This window comes from Rousettus aegyptiacus, unplaced genomic scaffold (assembly GCF_014176215.1).
Source record: "Rousettus aegyptiacus isolate mRouAeg1 unplaced genomic scaffold, mRouAeg1.p scaffold_m13_p_1, whole genome shotgun sequence".
Lineage (NCBI taxonomy): Eukaryota > Metazoa > Chordata > Mammalia > Chiroptera > Pteropodidae > Rousettus > Rousettus aegyptiacus.
The window spans coordinates 27265565-27293315 of record NW_023416284.1 but is presented as its reverse complement, the minus strand read 5'-3'; the positions used below and the strand labels follow the sequence as shown (position 1 = coordinate 27293315).

General features: G+C 34.1%; 1 protein-coding gene and 1 pseudogene across 2 annotated transcripts in view; one reads left to right on the top strand and one right to left on the bottom strand.

Annotated features, from left to right (window-relative positions):
- FOXJ3 (forkhead box J3) overlaps positions 1–27751 on the top strand; it is a 109021-nt gene that overhangs the window by 4718 nt on the left and 76552 nt on the right. For both annotated transcript variants that reach the window (XM_016139996.2, XM_016139997.2), the window contains exon 2: positions 15056–15116. In XM_016139996.2, the coding sequence (XP_015995482.1) occupies positions 15073–15116 (44 nt within the window). In that variant the 5' untranslated portion in view covers positions 15056–15072. The remainder of the gene's footprint in view (positions 1–15055; positions 15117–27751) is intronic.
- LOC118606779 lies at positions 18570–18689 on the bottom strand (annotated as a pseudogene).

Genomic DNA, 27751 nt, shown 5'->3' with positions numbered 1-27751 from the left:
TAGCAATATGAAGTTTAGTTTAGGTGACTTGCCCAAGATTGCACACTTAAATCAGTGATAGAGTAATTAGAGCATCTTAGTCCATGTCCATTGCTATTTCCACTATTCTGTGCTGCTATTCTAACTTAAAGGATCCCTGTGTGAATTCCTAGATAATAAGAGGGACTTGGAAATGCCCTTACGTAAGGAGTCAATAATTTTTAATGTTTAATCTTCAGGATTTAGGAAGAGATTTCTCTGACTAGATTCTGTCACTTATTTGTTCTTTGGTTTAGATAAGTTATTACATTTCTGCTTTTTCTTTCAAAATTTTAGTGGGAATTAGTGTGATGATAGTGGTAGTGATGATAATAGCTAATATTTTCTGAAGTCTTACAATGTATGGGCCTCAAAGTGTTCTAAGTACATTTATTATTCATATAATCTCAAACTCTAAAAGGTAGATTTTATTAGAAAAATTTTACAGGTAAGGAAACAGGCACACAGCAGTTAAGTAACTTGCCTAAGGGTATGTAGGAGTGGAAAGAGCTGGGATTTGAACCCCTACAGTCTATTTTCAGAACTCAGTGGGTCTTAATCACTACACTGTACTGTTTACTGTTATGAATTAATAGAGGGCACTATTTCAGATAAAGACATGACCAGAATATGAAGATTGGATTTTGAATATAGTTGGAGAGGCAAACAGCAAGATTAAGTTGACATTACATCCACATTCATTTTAAATAGGAAACTCACACTACAGTGTACAGAGATACATGTTGTTTTGGCATTCAGGTACTTTTTTATTTTTATTTTTCCCTGCTAATAGCCTCTCAACTCAGAAATTGCATTATTTTCTGCCCTTCACTGTCGGCTTTGTTAGTCACTTAGCTTTCCACATTGCCACTATTCAGAAACCTTGGCTAAAGCTCACTACCTCTCTGTCTTCCTTTAACTGTGAATTTTTGTTTTCTACTTTGAACAGGTAGCTTTCAGTCTTACATGAAGGGACTCTTTGCCTCCTCTACCCCCAAACTCAGAAAACATCACAGTGGCATTTTATAACAACTGTCAAAAAATTTGACCACCTTAATTGGCATAACTCAATTTTAGTATACAAATAACAAGAAATGAAGCACAGTGTTTTGGTTAAAGAGATTGACTTATACTGAAATTGGAAAAGGCATCTACTGTACAGGATTTTGGGTTTAATAGAATTTGTTATAACCAGATCAGCAAGGCATTATTACTGTGGGCCATCTGTTGGGATATGGAAATAGCTTTGTTATATGGAACCAGATGTTGCATTTATATTTATAACAATGGCATTCTACTTATTTTAAGTAACCTTTTGTAGTTAGGTACCTTCCGCTGTTATTCTACTTGACATATCAGCTGATAATCTGAGAATGTGATGTCTTTCAAAGTGGTTATTATTTTTTACAGAATTGAGATAAAACAACTGAAACAAAGCAAGTGAGACTTATATATGGTGTCAAACTTTAGTACTGTAACAAGAGGAAATATAGGGTAAATATGAATATAAGATAATTAGGACCATATTCAATTGAAACTCTTATTTTGACACTGTTAATAAGCCTAGTTTGCAATAATTACTAAACTACCCTGGTTTCTCTAAGAATATCTAAATTGATCTCATTTGCCATAAACACCTACATTAATAACACTGCCCTGCTTGACTTATTTCCCATCATCGATGGGTGAAGTAGTCTGTAATGGACTCAAACTTATGGAATGCAGTAAGTAGAACTGTTGTTAGAACATAGTCTTAAAAAGAGAACTTTCTTCTGAGTTGACTGCTGATAATTTTGAGGTGGGGAAAGTCCTTGGGTGGGAGTTTTAGAAAACACTAATCCCATTCATGAAGGCTTTGGCCCCATGACCCAAGCCCCTCCAAAAAAAACCCTGCCTCCTAATACTGTCATCTTTGAAGGTTAGGATTTAAACATGAATTTTGGGGATGGGGGGACACAGACATTCAAATTATAGTGTTGGCTATTTTTTAATTGTCTTCAAATCATATGTAGAGAGTCATGGATTCCATTGATGAATTGACTGATTATTCCAGGATGACCCTGTATCTAAAGGATGCTTTACTCAGTAAACTGACTTTTAATTAAGTTTTCTCCAAGAGTACAAACTTAAAAGCTGTAGTCGAATTCTCCTATCTAAACAGAGTGGTATAGTGGTATCAAGGAAATAAGATTGACCTTCTGATTGATTGGTAGGGTATGGTGCCATGTGACCTTATTAAAGATATTGGAAGTTGGGATCAACTTTTTTTTGTAAGGCTGGGATCTGGCTTTAACTGTGTGTTGAACATTGGTTTGTGAGAGGGATGGATGAGGGAGAAGACTGCTAGAATAAATTATAACAATTTCAAATTTTGTTCACTTCTAGAGAGGTGGAATTGGGAGGCAAGTACAGTATGGTAGAAATAGGTTATTGTTAAGATGCTAGATTTTGGCAGTGGGTACATAGGTGCTTGTGCTTGTTAAATTATTAAAGATAACTGGAAGTTTCTGCGGCTTGGCTGTAGAACTTCAAGAAATTTTATTGCAGACACAACAGTCAAATTTGCTGCAATCAGGAGCATCTGTTTACTCTTCTGAATGAAGATGGAACAGACTGTCATGGGAGGAGGTAAACAATATATGGCATCAGTTTCTGCTACTGTGGTTGAGTCTGTGAGTCTGTGACGTGCTTTACCTGTCTATTCTGTGTAAGGTGGTATTGTTCCACTATGTATATACCTAAAAAGTAAACACCATTTAAAATGGCATCCTTGCATATTGGAGGAAGTCATGTTTTATATTATTAATAGAGCATATGTGTTTTAGAAAGATTTCCATCTTACATTTGAATAATACTTTTTGAAAAGCATTTTCTCTGATCTGTTTTATTTTGGAGCCTCACAATAGCCCTGTGATATAGGTGGGACAAATAATATTCTTGTTGACAAATGGCTAAAATGAGATACAAGCTAAGACTTACTTAGTATAACTCAATCATTTAGTAGTAGAGCAGAGACCCACCTCCTGCATTGTTTCTCATCTTATATTCTGTATTAGAAAACTGAAAAGGTTATTAATAAAGAACATTGAATTTTTATGGTAGAAATTAAAGGTTATGGATTCCAAAGGACCTAGGCTACTTGGAACAGCCTTTGTCTTGTAATAATATCAGAATGGGGAATATAAAACTATTGAGAGCAACTTCTTGCCTTGTTAACTTTGAGTCCATTTCTAGTCATTGGATGTATTTTCACTTGAGCCTGCATTCCTTGTCTTTGCAGAATTCTAGAGGTAAGGAGAAGATGGAATCAGAAGGGTGACTTTTAAGGATTACTAATTAGCAAATTTGGTCTATTTTATGGAATTGTATATCTTTAAAATTTAGACATTGGGAAATTGTCTAAAACATGATTCTACTGAGAATGCTTACGTTACTGCCATAGAGTATTATTATCTCTTGCTTGGTAGGTAGGAAGAGTGACAGTATATTTCCATATGTGTAGGAAAAAAGACTGGGCAAGCAAACACCACAATGGATAGTTTTTATTGTCTCCTTTGAACCTGTTTATATTTTCTAAGTTCTTTACAATGAGCATATATTCTATAGTCAGAAAAAATAAGCATGTATGATTTTTGTGGTTCAAATGAAATTTTGGAAAATATGAATGATAGCACTGTAGCAGAGCAGTTTAAATACTTGCTGCTGTCAGTATTTTGCTTTCTAGGCAGTTATGTTAATAAATCAGTTTGGTAAGTTATTTGATTATAAGCTTATGGGTCAAATTGTGAATGTCTTAAGTGCTTTGGATTTTTTTTTTGCATTAGAATTTGGTAATTTAGTTCTGCTTATCAAATTAATTTTAGTCCTCCAGAAGCAACCAAAACCTTAGGTTTACATACAGTAATTACTTATTAATAAGTAAAAAATAGCACATTGATTTATAATGAAAACTAGGCTTAAGATCTGCTTATATGCTTTTATTTCCTTGGCAGGTTTCTACTAAGAAAAACCAAATTGTTAGTGCTTCTTTAAAGTACTGTTTTCATCCAGTGACATTAGACTCATTAATTTTTCTCACTTGTTTGTTCAATTATTCACCATCTGCTATGTCATGGGGACTGTACTAAGAGCTATGGACACAAGTAAAAGGCAGGGTCCCTGCCAGCAGAGAAACTTGCTTTTAGCTTTGGAGAGACATCACAGAGCTATCTTTAGCAATATGGAAGTATACTGGGATATCTTCTGTTTTCTAGTTTTTATCTAGAAAGGCAGAATGACTAGCTTGTTTGTTTGAAGAACTTAATGCATTTAGTGCTGTGGAGCTTTAAGAGGAGCTCATGGCTTCATAGTTGTTTCTCTGACTGCAAAATATTGAAAATAATCTAAAGAATTTTTTTTTTCCCACATAAGAAGCATTTCTTATTGAGGTAGACGACCTCGGCATACAGATTTATATCAAACTTGCTTTGAGACCATAATTAAGAAACCTTGTATTGCGTCTTCTAGGATGGAGACAGTGTCTTTTTTGTCTTTTATCCTCTATACTTAGCACTGTACATGACACATAATAGTCATCATACTAGGAAGGATGTTTCATGTTTAAGGATTTTAATATTGGTGTAAGTATATTGTAACTTACCTTATATTTAATAAGATATATAATAATTCCTAGATTGTTAAGAGGTAATCTTTTATTCAGGCCAGTGAGATATCCCACAAAACATGTGATACATAGTCATTTGGCTGCTCTTAGAACAACTGATCGCCGTAAGGTGTCTGTTGTTAGCTCTCATTGACACAATATTTGCTTCTAACTTCATCTCTTTTCTAATCCTCTATAGAACAGTAAGAGATCTAGTTTGCCTTTAACAAGATAACCCTTCAAATATTTGAATGTGTTACTCATTCAGCAAATATTTCTTACACCTACGTATGCAAGGCACTGTCTTGGGCTTTGTGAGAGATCCAACGGTAACTAAGATGCATAGTCTGTTCGCAAAGAACTGATACAGAGAAAGAGCCATGCGTTTGTTGAAAAGAGAATTTTTTGCTTATGATAATCAGGAAAGATATATGGAGTGATAATGTTTGAATTAAGATTAGTGATGGGACATTCTAGGCTGAGAGCATAATGAAAAACCTAGAGATAAAGGAGCACGATGTTAAGTTAGAGGAGTAGCAAGAAGCCCAAGTTGGCTGTTTCACAAACTATCCTCTAGGATATTAAAAATATTTATTATTATGGCCTCAGTACCCAGAGGAGTGTTTGACAAATGATTGGGCCTCAGTAAATATTTGTCGAATGAATGAATAAATGGTCACATTTGGGAAATACCAAACGTCCTTCCTTGAAAGGATCACAAGGCAGTTCAGGATATTAAACACTCTGATTAAGTCGTTTAGAAGAAAAAAAAAAGTTGCTTATCTCAAACTTTTTGGCTATGAAATACCTATTAACAGTTCTTGAAGTCCTCTGGTAAATATTAGACAGGGGTCTCTGTGCTAGAGGGGACATGGAAAGCTGGGAAGTGTTTTCTTCTTCAAGCTAAACACATTTAGTTTCTTCAGCCATCCTAAACTCCTCTCTAGTGTAATATCACTCCCTGCAAGCATTCTAGTTTGTAAATGTTCTTAAAATGAGGTGCTCTAAACAACACACTCCTCCAGTTTTGAACTAACCAGTGAAGAGTTCATGGGACAGTTACCTTCCTTGATCTGAATATATTCTTCTGATGAAGCCTTAGATTGTATTTTGTTTCTTTGTAGCAGCTGAGTCACTTTGTTGGCTCATATTCAATTCTCATATTAATTTACAAGAAGTTCTTTGAGTAGATTCAGAGAGATTTCCTATTGCTAGAGCTAATATATGAATGCCCGTTTTCTTCTGATTAAGTCTAGTCTGTTTTCTCAGAAGTACTAGTCATTCTTAAGCTTCCCGAAATCTGAGAAAGAAAAGAAAAAATTATTGTACAATGATGAATTTGATCAAGTAACATGAAAGTCCATCTGTATTGCTGAGTATACTCAAAAGTAGATAAAATACAGTGACTCCCCATATACTCATTATAGATTCAACCATTATTAAGCTTTTGCCACTTTTTTTTTTTTTTTAAATGCCTACAGCACCAGGCCCAACCCTGCTTAGCATCTGAGATCAGATCAAATAGGGCACGTTCAGGGTGGCATGGTCATAGACAACTTTTGCCACGTATGTCTTCACTGTCTTTTTTGCTTAAGTATTTTAAAGAAAATCATAGACATTGTCTTTTCACCCCTACAAACTTCAGTATAGGTCTCTAGCAAATACTCTTACACATGCCATCATCGTATCTAACAAAATTCACAATATTTTCTAAATGTCATCAAATATCATTTCATAATAAAATGTCCTCAATTTTTTACAAAAGTCTTTTAACGGTGGTTCTTAATTGAATCAATACCCACACAAGGTCTACACACTACCTTTAGTTATGTTTCTTGTCTCTTTTAACCTAACACAGTCTACTCTTTTTGGCATAATTTCACTCCATTCATTCTTTTGACCCTTTATGTCTCTACTACCAAGTTCTGTTACTGTTCCCTTTGATAATATCTATAAGACTTTTTTTTACATCAATTCTGCAAACATTTCAAAATATTTATTATGTACAAAATGTGCTAGGCATTGTGAGAGATAGAAAGTTTAATTTAACATGAACCCGGCCCACTAGGAGCCAGAGATCCAATGGTAGAGACAGACGCATATAGAAACAATATGAAGCGGACTATTTGCCTTCCAATGGGTTATGCCTTGATTATATAGCCTCACATTTTTTCCCCCCAGAAATTGCTGCCAATGGAATCTTTTCTTAATTCATTGCTTTAATCATGTCTTGGTCAGGAGCCCACAGATAAGGAACCCTCTTGAACCAATCCAAACTATACAGTTTTTGGCCTGGCACTCAATACTCTTAGTAGCTCTCACCTTTACCTGAAGTGGAACGCCTCAAGGCACCAACATCCTCTTTTTTTTTTAAACCCAATTTATAGTATTGTGTAGAATTTTCCTTTCTCAGACAAGATTATAGACATTTTAAGAACAGAAATCTTGTCTTTTTCTGCATATACTGGGAAGCGTAATAAGTACTTTTGAAGAGTCTTACTACATATGTCAGTGGGCCATTCTTGCTGCCTACTACCCTCCCAGTGTCAGCTGCAGCTTCTGGTAAAAAGTCAGTAATCTAGATCTGGGTCTCTTCTGTTACCCAAAAGCCTCCTTTAAAAAACCCATTCAGTTATCTAAAAACTCAGATGACAGATATATAGTTTACACATTGTCCCTTTCCCATCACCATGTGCCTGGCAAACTACTGATGGTTGGTTGTGTTTAGACATGACTTTCTCAGTGTAGCACTTCAGATAGCCACTACCTGTCAAGCATAATTGACTAAGTGATGTGAAACGCGTTTGCTATATCCTTGTTCTAAACCAGTAGTTCCTGAACAAGCTGTGTATCAGAATCACCTGAGATATTTTTAATTGATTCCCTTTGTTTCTGATAATAGGTTAGAAATGATTCTTACGAAGCTAGTGGTTTGTAGACTGGCTTTGGAGACCAGACAGGTAATTTTATTTGGTTAAACAGCTCTATTAGTGTAGACTATACCTTCCTTTCTTTTCAGTTGTGGTACAACATGTTATTCCTCTGACAGTCTCTGACAGTATGTTCTGATATATTCAGTTTACTTCTCAGGTATATGGTAGGATCTCTTACTTTGAATTACATCAGGCAAAACACATGAATCAAATGCCCAATATAAAGATACAAGATCCAGAGAGGTGGCATCTTGGTTTTCTAAAAATAACTGAGTTTAAATTTAAAGCCTCAAAACCCATCAGCCCTCTGAAAGCTTATTCTCACTGTTTCTTGAATACCTTTAAAAGTTTAAAATAGAGCTCAACATTTTTGGATTGAATAATCTTTTGAGTTTTTCACATTTTACGTATATTGAATAAAGGTGATTTAAACATAATGTGATTTAATTTCATATACCTTTGTCATTTTCCACAAAAAAATCTACAAATTGGGGGAAAGTTCTTTATTAGTCCACATGATTTGATTTTGGGACTGGAAATTGTGGTTAAGGTATTAAGAAGAGTAGAGAGACTGAAGCTTCAGGATTATCTAGTGAGTTAATGACAGACCCAGAAATAGAATCTTATGTTACTTACTTGGGTTATGATTTGGTTTGAAGAAGGTGGCCCGTGATCTGTTTACATAAATCGCAGGAAGTAAGGTTTGGGGTTTGAAAGAAGTTATATCTCTCTGATGTTTGGCCAAGAAGTTTCCCCTCCCCCACATTTACCATCTGTTTTATTGACACTAGTCCTAAACTGTGAAGGGTAAAGAAGCAGTTCAGACTTAGACTTCCTACTCTTAAACAGTCTTAAGAAGCTAAAGCTGATTCTTGGTTGTCATGCTTTTTTTCATCTTCTGTTATTAGGAGAAAGGGTATAGCCTAAGTAGTTGATTTGTAGACAGTAGTAGAGTGGTTTCTTGTGGAATTTTTTCAGGATCTATATAGGTATATAAAACTTTTTTATGAACCATAAGTGTATCTTCATTAAACATGTTTAATTAATAAACAAACTTTCCTGCAGTTCAAGGGGTTATAGATTTGAAAACAGTTGCTATAGTAGAGTTGCTTACTGATGAAGTCATTACTTTTGCTCTCCCCTCCCTGTTCAGTTTAGGGAATGAGGGTGGCTCCTTGACACTAGTGAAGGAAGAAGCAGGAGCTTAACAGAACAAGAACATTTGTGTGTGATGGTTCTAAACTTGCTCTTAAACAGCTTTATTGAGATGTAATTCACATACCGACTTAGGGTATAAAATTCAGTATATTCATAGGTTTTTAGTATATTCATAGGTTTATATATTCATCACTGTACTTTAATTTTAGAGCATTTTCCTCTCCCTTTGAAAGAAACCCCATACCTAATAGCAGTCAGTCCCTTTTACCTCTCCCCACTACCCAAACCCTAAGAAACTACTAATCTAATTTAAACTACTAAGCCACAGTCTAACTACTAATATAAATTTGGCTGTTTTGGACATTGGATATAAATGGAATCATATAATATGTACTCTGGTGACTGACTGGCTTCTTTCACTTAGTATATTTTCAAGAGTCATACATGTCATAGCATATAGCATTCCTTTTTATTGCCAAATAGTATTCTATTATATAGGTGTAACACATCCTTTCATCGGTTAATTGGCATTTGGATTATTTCCACTTTTTTTGCTATTAGTGATTTAATGCTGCTATAAACATTTGTGTACAGATATTTCTGTGGATGTATGTTTTCATTTCTGGGATATATATCCTACGAGTGGAATGGCTGTGTCATATGGTAACTTTTAACTTTGACAAACTGCCAAAGTGTTTTCTAAAGTGGCAGCACTATTTTACATTTTCGACAGCAATGTATGAGAGTTTGTTTCTCCACATCTTTGCAACACTTGTTATTGTTTGTCCTTTTGATTACAGCCATCTTAAGATGGTGTGAAGTGATATCTAATTGTAGTTTTGATTTGCATTTTCCTAATAACTAATGATGTTGAACATCTTTTCATATGTTTATAGGACATTTGTATATCTTCTTTGGAGAACTGTCTCTTCAAACCTGTGCTCGTTTTTTTTTTTTTTTCCAGTCAAATGCTCTACCCTGAACTGTATATCAAAATCTTTGTCCATGTTTTTAATGGGGTTGTCATTTTATTATTGAGTTGTAAGTTATTTCTATATTCTGGACACTTGCTCTTTTGACTGTGGATTGGTCCTACATTACTTGCTTGGAGGCAGAAAGAAGTGATGGATACAAAGACTATATTGAAAAGATCTGGTGACTTTTCAGTCATATCTTATTGTCCTTATATTAAGTTTACTATCTTCTTCCAACTCTTGAGGAACCTGAACCTGGTTTATTCATTAATTGAACAAATATGACTGCTGACTGTATCTACCAAGTTTTGGGGTATATAACAAAATGAAACAGATAAAAGTTTCTGTTCTCATAGAGCTTACATTCTAGTAGGAGAGAAATAGTTAACAAAAGTCATGTCAGATGGTGACAAGAGATAAGATAAAACAAGGGAAATAATGTGATGAGCATTCTAGCATATTTTAATCTTTCCTGATTTCTTAATCTTTTCCTCTGCTCTGACTGCTTGACCTATTTCACTTTCCATTTATTTTCATTGTATACTTTTTTAAGATAACCTTTTATTTCCCTCTCACTCCTAATCTTTAACCCCGCTGCTGCAGTCTAACTTTTGATTTTGCTAGTCCACAAAACCCACCTTCTATAGTATTAATGATCTTAAAGCCAATATTCCCTTCTCAGTTTACAGCCATCTTGATCTACATGTAAAGCTATTTATTGCCTTTTTCCCCTATTAGCTCACGTGTTGGTATCTCTAGTACAATTTCTCATTTTTTTTTTTAACTATTTCCTTCTCTCTCAATTATGTATTAGAGTTCTCTAAAGTTAAGTTTGGCCTCTCTTCTCCCTTTAATACTCCTGTAGTGAATTGATCATCTCACATGATTTTAGTTGCTTTCTGAGAGCACATGACTGAGATCTAAATTCTTAGCTCAAGCTGCACTGCTGTCTTCCAGTTTAGTTAGTGGAGCTAAGGTGAACAGCTGATTGCTACTCATTTAGCAGGATTCTTTTCCTCTTAGTCCTTTCTCTGGCATATTTCTCCTGTTCAGGCTGATTAACACATAGGTTATTTCCAGTACTGCTTTAATGATCACCTGTGACTCATGGTGTAACAATTCAGTGTTCAGTCAACCTGAATCAAAGGGGTTATTCCTTCGTGGATGCTAGTAAATTTTCTACTTTTAAGTCTTAAAAGATCGGTTCAGTTCAGAAGTAAAAAAAAAAAAAAAAAAAAGCAATTGTCTCTTGACTTGTAGTGCTATAACACTGATTTTCAACAAACTTTTTAATTCTTTTGTCTAGTATTACCCTTGTGCTTTCATTCAAGCTACTGTCACAGTCACTGAGGCATGAATTTTCCCTTTTGTATAGAGGAGGAAATTATGCCTTAGAGAAGTTAACAATATACCACGGTAACAATTGGGATTCCAGTCTAGATCCTGAGTCAAAGGCATAAATACTCTAAGTTCTTTATAAACTATAAAGCATTATACCTCTGTGTGGGTGGGAGGGAAGAGAGAAGTGTTTGTTAGAATAACTTGGGAGCTTTTTCAAAATACTCAGTCCCATTTCACCTCCCGCTCCCAAATAATGTATTATTATACAACTTTTAGTTTGTTAAACATTTTCCTAAATGTGAATAGTTTGTCACTCAGTTTAATATACACTTGAAGACTGCTCATATTAAAATGGAATTCCATGTTCTTCTGTTGGTGATGGGCTCTAATACATTAGCTTCTATTGAAGCGTACCCATCAGTAAATGACTGGTTTTACTACCTATATTCTGTTGTGTCATTCAACACAAATTACTTTCTTGCATGTTGGTTTTCAGAGGATTTGGAGAAAATGCTATGAGGTGCTGTTGGCACCAACTTAAACTGTATAAATTATGGATGTAGTTGAATAAGTTAATATAATTATTCAACAGTAGTTGCTCCAGAGATTTGAGTTTGTAATTTGGAGGACACTTTGAGATTTTCCTGACTTTACTGTGAACTTTAGCTGTCTTTTGTGAGATTTCCATGTTGCTGGTTATTTCCTGAGTAGGGAGAAGATTGGCATATGTTTGATTTTTCAGTTAACCAGCCTGGGGTTCAGGACACCATTTAGGAGCAGTAATCTAGATTAAAATGAAGAAAACAGAAACTAGGGCATTGTGGCCAGAGCAGATTAGAAAGATATCTAGGAACTAGAGTTGGTAGTAAATGGTAGTTATTTGGGGACCCTAAAGGTGTTGTTATTTAGGGGACTCAGTATATAATATTCTGAATTCTGAACTGACAGAGGAATAAAACAAGAACCAACAGGTGAAAAATGGAATATTACCTTTTGTAAAATTATTTTTTTATTGATAAAACTTCACATACCATGAAGTTCACCATTTTAAAGTGTACAGTTCGGTGGTTTTATACTAAAGGTTTTTATTTACAAGGTTGTGCGACTGTCACCACTATTCCATAACATTTTTATCATATCACAAAGAAACCTGTTAGCATTCACTCTACACCCCGCCATCTCCTGGCAACCACTAATCTACTTTCCATTTCTAAGATTTGTCTGTTCTGTACATTTTGTATAAATGGAGTCATGCCATATTTTGTCTTTTGTGTATGACTTCTTTAATGTGGCATGAGGCTCTCAATGTTGTAGCACATAATAGTACTTCATTTCTTTTTATGACTGAATAATATTTCATTGTATATTATATAAATATTGTGTAGATATGCCACAATTTTTTTTATCCACTTACCAGTTGATGGCTATTTGGTTTGCTTCCATGTTTTTGGCTATTAATGAATAATGGTATTATGGACATTGCGTGCAAGTTTTTGTGTGAACATATGTGTAAATTCTGGGGATACACACGCACACACGCGCGCACACACACATACACACACATACACGTGCGTAGGAGTAGAATTGCTGGATCATATGGTAACTTTTGGAGGAATAGCTTTTTTCTGATGAGGTGATACTGTAGAATGTGGCTTAGGTATACGAGCCAAATGGGCTGGCTAAGTCTCCACATTCTCTTGTCCCCACCCAGCAGAACTTTAATTTAGACCATGGGACAGCCCACCTGATGACTAGATTGTTAGAGTCAGCAGAGTAGACACACCTAGATTACTGCCTTTTAGAGTCTGGATGTAGAGTTTTGGAGTTAGCTGTACCCACTAACCACATTTCTTACTTACCTCTTTGGTGAGGTGTGGGCTAAGAGCCCAGGAGTGTTCAGAAAAGTCTTTACGCTTAGAATTCAAGAGTTGGAAAGAAGTGCACTGCTCTAACAAAGGTAATAATGAAAGGGGTTAGGCTAGAAACCTGAAAGCCATTCTTAATGTGGCACAGTAAGATGATGAATTAAATCAGTTTTGGACATGGTAAGTTTGGGTTTTCCAGGAGAGAGTGTTGGATAATAATGTTTGGAGATCAGGAAATTGATCCCTGCCAGAGCTTTAAATTTGAGGTTCATCTGCATGCAGGAGTAGGTAAATCACCTGTAAAGTAAAATAGTAGAGAAAAGTGTCTAGTAATTTCCATATCTAAAATCTTTAAGGTTTTGATTCTGCCAGCTGATATTTCAGCTGTATCTCACTCTGAATGACTTGTTTCCTTTTGAGTTTTGTGATTTTTGATTGTGAATTTATTAATTTTGGAACCTTATTTGTGGGAATTCTTCCAGGCTGAGAGCAAAGGTAGATCCTCAGAGAGGATTTGCTTTTGCTTCTGTTAAGGTTGGGTGGGGGACACTACCATTTGAGAATTATCCTAAACAAAATTCTAGGTGTAAAGCTTTTTGAACCATAATCTAGATGGGAGTCAGCTCATGGTTGTCAATATCAGGAGAGATACTGTTGTAAGATATCATATCCCCATCCCCTCACCAGCATTCAGTGCCAAGATTAAGAAGCAGTTTTCCTTCCAGTTCTCTTAGGTAACACCTGGACTTTGCCACTAATACTTTGGGCTCCAGTAGGCTTTGGAATTGCAAGTTGAAATTTATAGGGGTTGGCAAAAAGCCCTGAAGGTGAATGATAGCTGGTTTAAGTACTCTGCATACTTTTCTAATTTTCCTCTTTCACTTAGTTTTTGGCCTTGGTTGTACCTTATTTTCTTTCAGGTTATTGATTTATAAAGATTTAAAGATACTTTATCCAGTGTTTGTTATTCTCAGTGATCATGTGGATATCTATGCTGCCAGTCTGGCAGAAAAGGAATGTGTGTGTCTCTTTTCAGTGCACGAGGGACAGGACAGTTAGATACAGGAAAGTCAGCCTCTAAATCAAAGATTATAAACTTGGGACAAAATCCAATGTTTTTTTTTTTGGCCTACATAGTATTTTGAAAATAAAAATCAGGTTTAAAATAAAAATCTGAATATCTTTTTTCTTTTTGAAAAATTAGAAGATCTTACAACACTGGGCTTGTAATCATGCTTAGCAGCAAGTGGCTAGAACTGAGAATAGCAGCTGATTTCTTCACAGTGAACTTGTTTTCTTCAAATGCTTACAATCTCCACCAGTTGTGCAACATATATATATATATATATGTTTGCACATACCATTCCAACTTCTCTCATTCATGTTACGTGTAGACATTTGTGGATTATCCTTGTGCCAGGTAGTGGTGCTAATAGATAATTTCACATTTGTTCACTGATTTAATTCTAAGAAGAAACCTGCAATTTATTCCTGATATGTAGTAGTATCCTCAAGTTACAGATGAAGAAACTGAGTTAAATGAGGGTATATAAATTCTTCAAGGTCTCATGGTGTCACAGCTACAATTTGAACCTAGAACTGTCTTATTCAAAGCTCCTACTGTTTCAGTGCTAGTCTTAACTTTTTGTTTTTTTTTTAAGCAATGGAGCTGTTTCAGATGAAGTCTTAGTGAAGTCCAGTATGTAAAACCAATAAAGATAGCACAGCTTTGATGACAAGTAGATGGGGTGGGGGACAGTTATGTGGAAATTGGAATCTGAGTGCTTAGCTCTTTAGTAGTCTTTAGGCAACTCTCTGGAATTCCTAGGATTCTACTAAACATTTAGGACACACTATCTCTATAACATTAGCATATGAGTTTTCAGCTCCTTGGAATGTTATAGTTACAATATGTCCATTTCTCTTAGGCTTGGCGATATGTCTGTCTTCCTAAGTGTAATCCCTCTTATCACATTTTTGATTCACGTGGGTACGTGTTCAGAAAATGGCGAATATTTTAGCCTTCTATTTCTGTTTTCAGAGTGTTTTAATTAGAACTGTATTATGATTTATAGTTTCACTTACTTTGGAGCATCTGATAACTAACTCTTCTCTACTTTTCAGATTCTCTTTGTGGCCAGATGGGTTTGTATGGACAAGCTTGTCCATCTGTAACTTCATTAAGGTGAGTACTCTTCTTTTTCTTTATTGGAATATGTAACATTTAAAAAGTTATGCCAGTTAAGTCACATTAGAATGAATTTCAGGATGAGGTTCTGAATAAAATACTATAGTTTGTTTTGTCAAATAGTGCTATTTGATGTGAGGTTGGGAGATATTTTTGCTTACAGAGGTATTTATGGTAATGGGATTTGGATCTTAATCTCCACTTAGTTTACATATGTTCTTTTACATGAAATAACATGATTTTACACTTTGTCATTCTTTTTTTAAAGAAACTAATCTGCTCTCTGCTTGTTTAATTAGAAAATACATAGTAAATTTTGATTGCTTTGGTAGCAGATTATTAAATAAGACTAGATACTAATTTTGACTTCTTTCTAAAGGATAATATAAACATCATACCTAGGTTATCCTCATTGATAATAAATAAGTAAAATCTAAAAAGTAGAAACTAAATTGTATACAACTCAGTGGTTTTAGATGTTTTTGAAGTTGCTAAATCCTTTACAAATTAAATCTTACGTGAAATCTAATGATTAAAACAGATGAATGTGGGACTTTTCTGCTTGCTTAGGTTTTCATTTTCTACCCTCACACTTGCCCCTGAGGGATTGCCACAGTACCCAGAGCACAGTTTGGTAAAATAACCTAAATCTTATCTGTAAATTGAAATCTTTCAGACTAGTACATGAAGTGTTGATGGCAGCATCTGCTCGTTACATTTGGTGTTGCAGCTAGCTGTATCATTTATTCATTCATTCAGCATGTTGAGCACCTAATATATTGTCAAGCACTATTCTAAATGCTGAGGTGATAGCAGTGAACATAGATAAAAATCTGTGATCGTGAAGCTTATATTCTGGTGAAGGGACAATTAATACACAAGATTAGTAAGTATCTGTTAGTGACAGTGATAAGGACTAAGGTGAAAAATAAAATAGAGAAGGGTAATAGAAAATATAGGATGCCTGTGTGTATGTGTGTATGTATGTGTATTTTTAGATAGGGTAGTTATGGAAAGCTTTATTGAAAAGATGTTATTTGAATGCAGACCTGAAAGAGTGATGGAACAAGCCATTTATTGGGTATATGGATGATATGTATTCCAGGCAGAGGGAACTGAGGAAGTGCTAAGGCAGATTTGCCTAGTATGTAGTAGTAACAGTGAAGAGGAACAAAATGGGAATTGACAATTTATAAGTAAAGTTAGAGGGTGGAATGAATACACGTGACATCTAAAAATTTTGTTGGGTAGAAAAGGGTATTTAGTAAATGAATTAAAACTTTTCCTCTCCCCGCCTTTAAATATTTAAGGTAAACAAGTATTTTCTATTGATGATATTGGATCCTAGTTTAATTGGAATGTGTTAGGATTATTTTAAAAATTATAATTGTTCTATTTTTATGAATAAAAGGTGATACATATTTCTTATAGATAATTTGGAAAGACAGAGATAGCTGTTGTTCATATCTTCATATTATGTAATTTTATACCAGTAGGTACTATCCGTGAATTAGAAAAAGCCCAAGAAATTTCCTTTAAAAGAAGGTTACAAAAGATTTTGTGCCAGTAACTAAGTATACCGTTTAATTTTAACCAAGCTGCTCTGCCAAGAGGGGGCACTAAAGATGGACTGCAAGCCTGGAAAAGGGAAAAGATATTTGTGCCTTCCTGTCTATTCTTTGTGTTTCATAAGAGTGTTACTCCATCAAAGGCTTCTCATCCCTACAGGAGAGCTTTATAGGAACCAGCTGTCAAAGCAGAAGTGTGATGTGCAGAGTCCCAGTTCCAGTATGATTAAAGCTGAATAGGAAGAAAGGATGAGGGTTTGGAGCTGACGGGCAATAACTTAATAACTTGTCCCAGCAAACTACTAAGAAATATAGTATAAAAAGATGTTTTCTCAGATCTGTTTTGAAGCCAGTGTTTATGTAGAGTACTTTGCATGTTGCTAAAAAAACAAAACCCTAATTTTGTAACTCGTGAAATTATATTAAAAATTTACATGAATTCACAAGTATGCCATGCAATCTGAATCCACTACATTTATGTCCTGAGTTTGAATAGTAAGAGTCTGGATAGTGAATACTGGGTCATCTACATCTCTATTTAGTTCCTCAGTTTTCGATAGCAAGAGTGAGAGTCTAGATAATGATGGATACAGTTTCTGTCAAACAATAGAATCTTAAAAATTTAGCAGTATCCATTTGGTTCGAGTTTGCATAAGATGGATTTGAATCCTAGGTATACCTGTTTTATATCCAAGTATAGATTCAGCAAGAGCAAAAAAGCCTACTGACAAAGCAAAAGCTTTCTTAGAACATTTGCTTTATTTAGACATGTTAGCACATATATTTATATAACCCGCTTCTTTCACATATTGTAGCAATAGACTTTTTATAATTTGGTTTGATCAAAGCAAAATAAAATTTGATATTTCTTTGGACTTGTTAAAATGGGGCCTTTCCTGCATTTCTAAATTGGCTAACATCAATTAGATGATTTATTTTATGGTTCATCCATGTCTTCAGCCCGGGATACTGCGTTATCAGTAGCACTTTAGTTTCTGGTAACATTCATTACTTTCCTTATTGAGATCTCTTCCTCTTGTTTTCTTTTCTGTTTTTTTACCCCCTTTTCACACTCATTTTTTCCTTTTTGTTATGCTTCTTTCTTAAAAATCCTTTTTATTATTGATCCAATATCTGTTTGGGATATGCTAGAGAACACAGGGATATTTTAACCATGAGAAGCTCGTGTGTTTTGTCCCAGATGAATTTCCTGTCCATCTGTTTCCTCATTTTCCTCCTGTTGATATTGATGACCCTGCTCTTTAGAATGACCAGAGGTGGGTAGATTTTATTTTAAGGCTTCTTGGTGGCCTGTTTCTAATAGCAGGCTCAGTATTGATAAGGCAGCTCTGAGATACACCCTTAGAATCAGGTAGATAGAGGGTCATATCTCTGCCACATATTACCCATGTGATCTTGGACAAGTTACTTCAGTTTTCCAAATGTTGTTGTAATAAGATTGTTGATGCTTACCTTACTCATCTGGTAGGATTGATATGATTAAATATGTACATAAGGCATCTGGCATATTTTTTCCTCTTCTCTATTTTCCAATAATAGAAAGCAAAGAAACCATCATTTTTAGAATAAAAGAGGACAGATTCGTATCCTTTGCTGTCAGCTTAAAAACATGGGGCAGAAGAGGATTTTTTTTCTCCTTCTGTTTTCCTTTTACCCTAAATACTTAGATTCTACAGTTTCCACCAGTAGTGTCCATGTTTGCAACTGGTCTTCAGACTAAGAATATTGCCGACATTTAATACTATATTTTTACTTTACTTTATTTTTTTATTATTATTTTTTTTTAGGCAAAGCACCCTAAAGTTTACTTCACAGATTGCAAGGACCTTGTCAATTTACAATCTCTTATTTTTTATTTTTACGCCTACAGCACTTGATCTTCCTAGGTGGTCTCCCATCCAAGTACTAACCAGACCCCGACCCTGCTTAGCTTCCAAGATCAGATGGGATCGGGCTTGTTCATGGTGGCATGGCCATAGACTCTATTTTTATTTTTATAATTAATATAATTTTATGCTTTTAGGTCTGCCCCACAGTAGCAGAAATAGCTTTTGCATTATCCTGTTGTCATCTTTATCAAACTTTTTTTGGACTGATAAAAAATCTTATCAATTTTCATGTTTATTTATGGCATGTCTAATTAAATGGAGAATAATGAGAGACCCTCTTAATTTTGACCATTACAGAAACTTTTCTAAAATGTATTTTGAACTTTTCTGGCTTAGCTTCTAAAGCTTTACTGTCTGAAATGGTAGTCCCTAGTCTCATGTAGCTATTTAAATTAATTAAAAATAGATAAGATTTTCCACTCAGTTTCTGAATCACGCTAGCAACATTTTAAGTGCTCAGTAGCCACACATGGCTAGTGACTATCATTGGATAGCACACAAATATTTCCATTATTGCAGAAAGTTCTGTTAGACAATTCTGGTCTAGATCATCCTAAATGTAATTTAAAGGTCCTTGCAATCTGTGAGGTCAACCAAGGGTGCTTTGTCTAAAAAAATAATAATAAAAATTAAAATTAAGTAAAAATATAGTATTAAATGTCGGCAATATTCTTAGATGATTTAATGCCTTTTGGCTTCCATTTCTGAACGTCAAGTATTAAAGGGTACCATTGACTATTCATTGACTTAAGGGCATTATAAAAGTTCTTTTGTGATCAAGTATTGACTTTGATAGCTAGCATTTATGGTGTTCTTTCTACTAGACAAGGCATTATTTAACCATTTTAAGGTATATTAATTAAATTCCCCCAGCAACTCTATTAGGTCAGTACAGTTGCCTTCATTTCACAAATTAGGAAACTGAGGTAAAGTTAAGCAGCTCAAGAGCATGCAGCATATAAAGAATAGAGTTGAGATTTTTATATAGGTCTTGTTTCAGTACTCATGCTCTTGATTACTAAATTCTGCCTCTTGGTTGTCAGTATTCATCATAATTTGAGGCTTTTTCTTAAATGAGGGGTGCCAAAAAACATTTCACTTAATTGAGGATACTATAAAAAAAAATGCAGAAGGAAAAAATCAGGAGACTGGAAAAAATGATAGAAAACTGGTAATTTAATTTTTAAATACATTCTCTAAAATTGAAAAAAAATCTAGTTATGAAAGACAGCAGTTGTTTTAGGGGGAGGTGGTGGTGAAATCTGAGTTGTCATGAATTCATATACATAGGGAAAAATAATATTAGTGGTAATAGAAGGTAAAAAGCATTGGTGAATATACAGAGTATGAAAGGAGTTAAATATAAAATCCGTGTCTACCAACAGGGCTCATAATATAAAATAATAATACTGAAAAATAAAAAAAAAATTATTTGACTTAGTAAGTTTCTTTTCATCAAGCTTTGCTTGGTTGCAAGAAAAGGAAACCAGCATTAGATATATCAAATGAAAAAGAAAAACAAAAAATTTATTTGGAAAATATTGGGGTATTTCACAGAATGCAGGGATAGCTGGACCTCTGAGGGAACAGAATTTAGGTTCTTAGGAACCTAGGCAGTATACTCTCTTCTCTGTTGCTTTTCTCCATATGTAATTTACTTCTCTATTTCTGCAAACCAGCTTTCTTTGCCTTTCTGGCCTTGGCCATCTGATGCCTTCCAAGTTCATAGCTTCTTTATTCAGGAGATCTGCCCAGACAGATTCTGTCCTAATTCTAAATTCCTGAGGTAGAAAAACCTGTGAACAACTTGGGTGAGGTATCGTCCCTGGTTCAAGTCCTTTAATTTGTTGTCGTAGTACTGGTACAGACATGGTATTGATACAACTTTTAGTAACTTGGGATGGAGACAGGATGGGGACAACTCTGAGAAAGGGCATAGTGAACAAGGCAAAATACTACAAAAATGTCTGATACAAAGCAGACGTGTATCCAATGTTGAATGAGAAGAGTTAGGATTTCAAGAGTGATGATCAGGGTGCAGACCCTTATAGTCATGTGAGTAGTGAATGGGAGACTTGACTCCCACTTCCAAAGAAAAAGGGAGTAGCTTTAGAATTGCAAATTTGAAATTAGACTTCTGTTTTAATTTTATCAAATTGAGAGATACATGTTGAATACTTATGTGCTTACTAGTATTCACGATTCTCATAAAAACAACAAAAGAAAAGGAAAACAAAAAAGTTATTCTGCCCCATACTAGTACTTACTTGAGAATCTCAAGGATAGATGCTATGGACAGGTCTTCGTTGAAGTCCTGTGGTGCTGAATGGAGATTTTAAGCCTAGGAATACACTTTCTCATAGTTACATTAACATAGTTATATCCCCACCCCACCACATATATATGGAGCTTGCAGAGTGATATATTAGCTATGTAAAAATATACAATTCATGGAGATTATGGAAATATGAGACTGAGTAAATAGAGGCTGAGAAAAAGATAGTACTTTTTAATACATTACAGGTAGGTCTATGGATAGTTCAAGAAATAGAAAACTGAGAAGCCCAGGTAATGTAATGAGAGGAGCACTGAATTGGAAGCCATATAAAATGGGAATAATCATTCATACTTTACCCTAAAGCACACACATAATTATTTTTGTTATTAATATTAAGAAGAATCCTGTGTGGTGTAAATTAAATTCATGAAGGAAGATTACCACTTTTCAGATTGAATTTAGACATTCTAATAATGGGTATGGAGTGATATCTCATTGTGATTTTAATTTGCATTTCCCTAATGACTACTAATGGTGAACATCTAGTAATGTGCTTATTGGCTACTTGTATGTCTGTTCATAACTTTTGCACATTTTAAAACTGGGTACTTTGTCTTATTATTGCATTTAAGAACTCTTTAAATATTATGGTTGCAAATTTATTGTTAGAGGAAAAAAGGTTTCCAGTTTTGATCCACCTTATCAATTTTTTCTTTTAGGGTCTTAGCTGAGAAATCCTTACCTACTCCAAATCACAAATATTTTTAGTTTTCTTTTCTTAAAGAAAATATATAGGTATAATGAATATAGTACAGTTTGATAAGTTTGACATATATACACACATAAAATCATTACCCCAACATAACTATCACTCCCCAAAGCTTCCTAGTATCCTTGTGTGATTCTTCTCTCTCGTCCCTCTCTCTGCAAGATATCAACAGGTCTGCTTTTCTGTCACTGTTTGTTGAATTTTCTACTGTTCTATAGAAATGGAGTTATACAGTATTTATTTATTTATTTATTTATTTATTTATTTATTTATTTATTTATTTTGGTGTGGCTTCTTCAGCATAATTATTCTGAGATTCATCTTCGTTGCTATATGCATCAGTAGTTCAGTCCTTTTTGTTCTGTTGGATTTATGCACAACAATTTGTGTATTCATTTACTCATTGGTGGATATTTGGATTGATGTGGGCTATTACAAGTAAAAATGCTATAAACATTTGTGTATGTGTCTTTGTGTGGACATATGGTTTATTTGGGTTAAATACCTAAAAGTGTTATGACTAGATCATATGATAGGTGTATGCTTTAACTTTTTAAGAAACTGTCAAATTATTTTCGAAAATGGTAGTACCATTTTAGATTCCCACGAGCAGCATATGAGTGTTCCAGTTGCTCCATATCTTTATCAGTACTTGATATGATCAGTCTTTTAATTTTAGCCATTCAGGTAGGTGTATAGTGACATTTTAATTTGTAGTTCCTTAATGACAAATAATGTTGAGCATCTTTTCACGTGCTGCTTTGCCATCTCATATCTTCTTTGTTAAAGTATCTGTTCAAATCTTTTGCCTATTTTTTAAAAATTGGGTTTACTTTATTATTACTATTGAGTTTTGAGAGATCTTTATATATTTTGGATACAGTCCTTAAGATCTGTGCTTTGCAAACATTTTCTTCCAGTTTGTGGCTTTTCTTTTCATTCTCATAACACTGTCTTTTGAAGAACAGAAGTTTTTTTAATTTTGATAAAGTCTAACTTAACAGTTTTATCAATTGTGATTTTTCATGTCATATCTGAGAAATATTGGCCTAGCCAAATGTAACAGATTTTTTCTTATGATTTCTCTTAGAAGTTTTATAGTTCGAGCTTTTACATTTCGTTCTGAGATTCATTTTTCAAGTTTTGTGTATTATGTGAGGTAAAGGGCCGTTGTTAACTTTTTTCCTAATACAGGTAACCAGTTGTATCAGCGTCATTTTTGAAAAGTCTTTCATCTCCCTATTAACTTGTCTTGTCACCTTCATTGAAAATCAGTTGACCAAGTATATGTGGGTCTATTTTTGGATTTTGTTCCATTGGTTTATATGTCTATTCTGTCACCCAAACTACTTGTCTTTATTATAGTGGTTTTAAAGTAGTAAGTCTTGAAATGTGGAAGTCTTAAGTACTCCATGCTTTTCAAGTTGAGGAAAGAACCTGATAATCCCATATCTGCTTCGTGGTGGGTTGAAAGTCGGTGTAAAGAAAAAAATTCATATTTGTAAATTATATATACATTTGTAAGTAAAAATAAAATTTTAGAAGATGGCAGATAAGTATGGATCCCTTGAACATATGGGAGGAAATGTGCAATTTCATCTAGAAAAGATTGTGACAATTTATGGAAGAAATTACTATGCTCGATGAGAAGGAAGAGATAGTTAAAGTCTGTGTTAAAGACAGGACAGTTGAAAAGCTTTGAAGTGTTAACAAGAAACAAAAAACATAGGCGCCAGTAGTAGAATAAGGAAGATAAGACTCTGGGCACAGTGACTCCCCTAGAGTCTAAAAAATTTAAGCTGTAACATTTTTAAAGACTATTAGTAAACATTTCACCCTATGTAGCACTGGGATTTCTGTGGAAGTTAATTTTCAGATCTTTTTACACCATGGAATGATAATCAATATTGATGTATTGTGTAAATTGATAATGGTTGATGTGTTCTTAGAACACAGGTGTGGTTATTTAGATTTTAACTAATAGGTATAGTCAGTTGATTCATGGTGAAATTCATAGTTCATCAGGATTTTAGCTTCACTCCTACTTTTTCTGAACTCCCTCCATGAATATACCTTTGACTGGTATAGTTCTGTAATTTTTCTCTCCTCAATGACTTAAATTTTATAATTGAATTATCATCCCTACCCAGATCACTCCCTCTCTACCTACCCCTTTTAATTTTTGGTTCATTTCTTATAAAAACTAAAGTCTGTTGTGTAATACAATTAATTCAGTTTAATATTTCTTTTAATCTAGCCATACTTGAAATTGTAACGAGGAATCTAAAAGTAGCTATAAGAATGCATCTGTGATAGTCTGAAAACAAATGCAACTCAAGTTTATCTATAAATCTATGATCTACCCAATAGATACTCTATATTGTTGCCTACCTGTGAAGACTCAGGTAATTTAGAGATTGATCTTTGGCCTTTTCAGTTTCTCTGCATCTCTTGAAAAGCCTGCTGTTGTTTGTTGTGGACAGGGAAAATTACATGATACCAAATATTTTTTTAAATCATATTGTAGAACTGAATTCAACTATATTTGTTGTGTGCTGTATACCACGGAGACTTTATTGACAAGAAAACAAGCAAGCATGTCTTTTTTTAAAAAAGAGTTTCCAGTAGTTATCATTTGTTGACTATCTACAATGTGCCAAGCATTAACTGTGTACGAGAGTGTGCCACGTATATTTTGTCATTTACTCCTCAGAGCAGTTCTCTGAGGCTTAGAGGTTTGTTTGACTTGTTCAGGGATGCAGTTAATAAGTGGAAGAGTTAAGAATTCAAGCTCATTTGAGTGATTTCAAAGACCTTACTCTTTCCATTACATTATACTATATTAGAAACAGTGATCTTCATTCTGTAGTGATCGCTTATAACACAGTTCTTAAATTTTGTGGTCTCTCACAATTTATTTAGTACTCAAAGAGCTTTTATTTATGTGAATTATATCTATCAAAATTTTTTTGTATTAGAAATTAAATATTAGAATATTATTTTACATAGAAATGACAGTAAAGTCACATCTTAACATAGGTAACTTAATGTTTTATGAAAATTAACTTATTTTCAGAAACAAAGAATTAGAGGATTGGTATTGCTTATTTTTTGCAAATTTAAAAATATCTGGTTTAATAAAGACAACTGGATTCTCAGTTTGGCCTCTTTCTGTTGTGATATCACTCATCACATAGCACCTGAAAAGCTTCACTATACGCTTACAAGAAGATGAGAATGAAAAAGGCAAAAAAAAGTCTTATTAAAATTGTTCTGACTCTTCAGATCCCCTGAAAAGGTCTCTGGACCACACTTTGAGGACCACTGAACCATAGACATTACATGTAGCAGGTTAAGCTGGGTTTATTAATTTTTCTGTATATCATACTTAACACTGAAAGGTAAGATGGGATCATCCTCAGTGACGTTAATCCTCTGCAAGCACTGATGCCATACTGCTGATATAATGCCATGGAAGCAGAATGTGTGGAGATAAAACTGATGTAGGTAGGATATCCAGTAAATGTCGTATGGTGAGTCGAAGCAGTAAGGTTGCAAACAGGTCAGGATAAACACTATAAGGACAGAATGTATTGTGTGTGTGTATTTTTTTTTTTTTTAAGCTAAGCATAAGAAGTATTTATAGTAGATTCTGTCTGGGTTTTTAGATAATAGCTGCAAAGAAGACTTCGAGTGTTCTTATGTCAAAGGAACTGGTGTTCATCAGTTTTTCCAGCTACTCAGGTAGAGATTCTAGTAGGTAGAGTGAGATTTAAATGCAAAATACAGTCTTTACTTAATGATAGAATGTAGTTCAGTGATTAGTCCCCCAAATATTTTTTTCCTCCTTAAATTATAGAGTAAAATATTTTTAAGATGAGAATTACACATATATAACATAAAAATATCTTTTTGACCATATGATCCTTAAGTTTGTACCCCAAATGGAGTTCTAACTGTGAGTGTGGCTCGTATGAATTTAGGATACGATTTTATGACTCTAAGATGACATATTTGTGGAGTAATTTGGAGAGAATCTAAAGAAGATCAATAAACATACTATGATTCTTAAATCAGGTCTGCTGGGAGAAGTTCTGGACTCCTTAAATTTAGAGAAGGACCCCAAGTAATGTTAACATTGTAAAATGTGATGCATCATTACGAAGAGAACTCTGACCAGTTCTCATTTTCTAAGAATTTAAAGAAATTTTCTACTCTATATATAGCAAGAGAGATATAGATTAACCTATTAAAATTTTTTTTTAAACCACAATGAATTATATACCTTAAATCAAATTTGAACAAGTTGTGAACTTTCTTTCCCTTGGCGATTTTAAAGAATATTGTTGGACTTCAAAAGAAGTAATATCAGGACTTTAAAAAGTGATCTAGTGAGGTTCTCTTTTTATCTCTGATTTTGTGACAAATAGCTCTGAAATTACAATTGTGTTTACAAATGGCAGTTGCCCACCTAACTGCCCCCAATTTTTGCCCAAGCTGTATTATGAATATTGAAATTTTGGCGGTGAAAGAAGTTGTGAAAGTCGAGTTTGAAGAATGACCTACTATTTGTATATCAGTTTTCCAATCCTAAGTTGTGATTCTTCCACCTGTATTTTCACTTCATCGAAGATTTTTTTCAGTTTATCTTTTAAAAAGGTCATTGCTCATAGAAGGTTTAAAGGCTCAGTTATTCATACCTTAGTGGATATTCGTTTGATGCTTTCTGCTTTCCTCCTCAATGGAGCACAAACCAACAGCTTTGAAAAAGTGAGAGTTTTTACTGGAGAAGAAAAGCAAGCAATTTTGGAGTTTATAACACCAACATTGGGGGCCAATATTGATGCCTTAGGGCAGTATAAGATGGGAGATCCAAGATATAGAAGGTAGTAAGTAGTATGCCAGATATAAACTATTTAAATTTTGTTAGGAACAAGCTGTCCTGCATCAGGAAAATGAAAAAAATTATTATTTTTTCCCCCCTGTTACACCTTTGTTTCTCTACTACAAGCTATCCAACTAGAGCTTTTATAGTCTTAGAATTCTAGACTTAGAATTTCATTTATAGAGTAAATAGGATTTTGTAGACTGCTTCATATGATCGTATTTCTATAGAAAAAGTATGTTTTCAATTCTTATATGCAAACTGACAAAATTTTAAAATAATCCTTTTTGAGTCACTTCTTTAGAGTAAATAATTGAATGAGGGGCTGATTTCCATTGAGGTTGCTAAATGATTATTGAGGGATTTAGGTTCTGTAAGTCTAAAACCACTGAATAAGAGTGACAGCCATTTAAAACTTAGAAAATTCTGAAGAGTATGAATTTGATAATAGCTAAACATTTATTGAGTGCCTATTTACTACGTTTTAGAACTTCTTCATGCTCTGTGTATGTTAACTCATTTAATCCTCACAACCATTTTTTTGGAGGGTGGTTACTATTTTTATTCTCATCTTAAAATGAGGGAACTGAAGCACAAAGAGGTTAATTTACTTGTTTAAAGTCACATAACCAAAAGTGGAAGAGCTTGGATTCCAATTTAGGCAATCTTGCTCTGTCTGGATCCTGTCTTCTTAATCACTAAGCCATATCTTTTCCAATGAATGACACTGTTATTTTGCTGGAATTGAACTAAGAATGTAAACTTTGATTTGGCTTGTATTATATGATAACTAATTTTGAAAAAAGTACCACTGGCTACTTTTGCTTGTGAATAGCCTAAATTATTACCTCACTTATAAATTAAATTTTTTTTTTTTAACATCACATGGTTACAAAATGTGAATTCAATCAGTAATAGATTATTTCATTTCTTTTTAGGTTTCCACTACAATCTACTTCTTTGGGTAATAAATATTCACATGTCCTTTTATATATAGAACCCACTCGTCTTTTCCCAAGGGAGATAACCCAGAGTTTCATCTAGTAATTATATCCAGGTTCTTTGGGTGCAGTCTCTCTCATCAGATCCCAGAGTGGCTTCTTGTTCAGAGACCTACAAATCGAATCCGCATGCTATAAACCTAATATATAGTGGTGGAGAAGGAAGAGGATAATAGCAATAAAAGCTATTATTCAGAAACACTAAGTAGTTACTAGTCCAT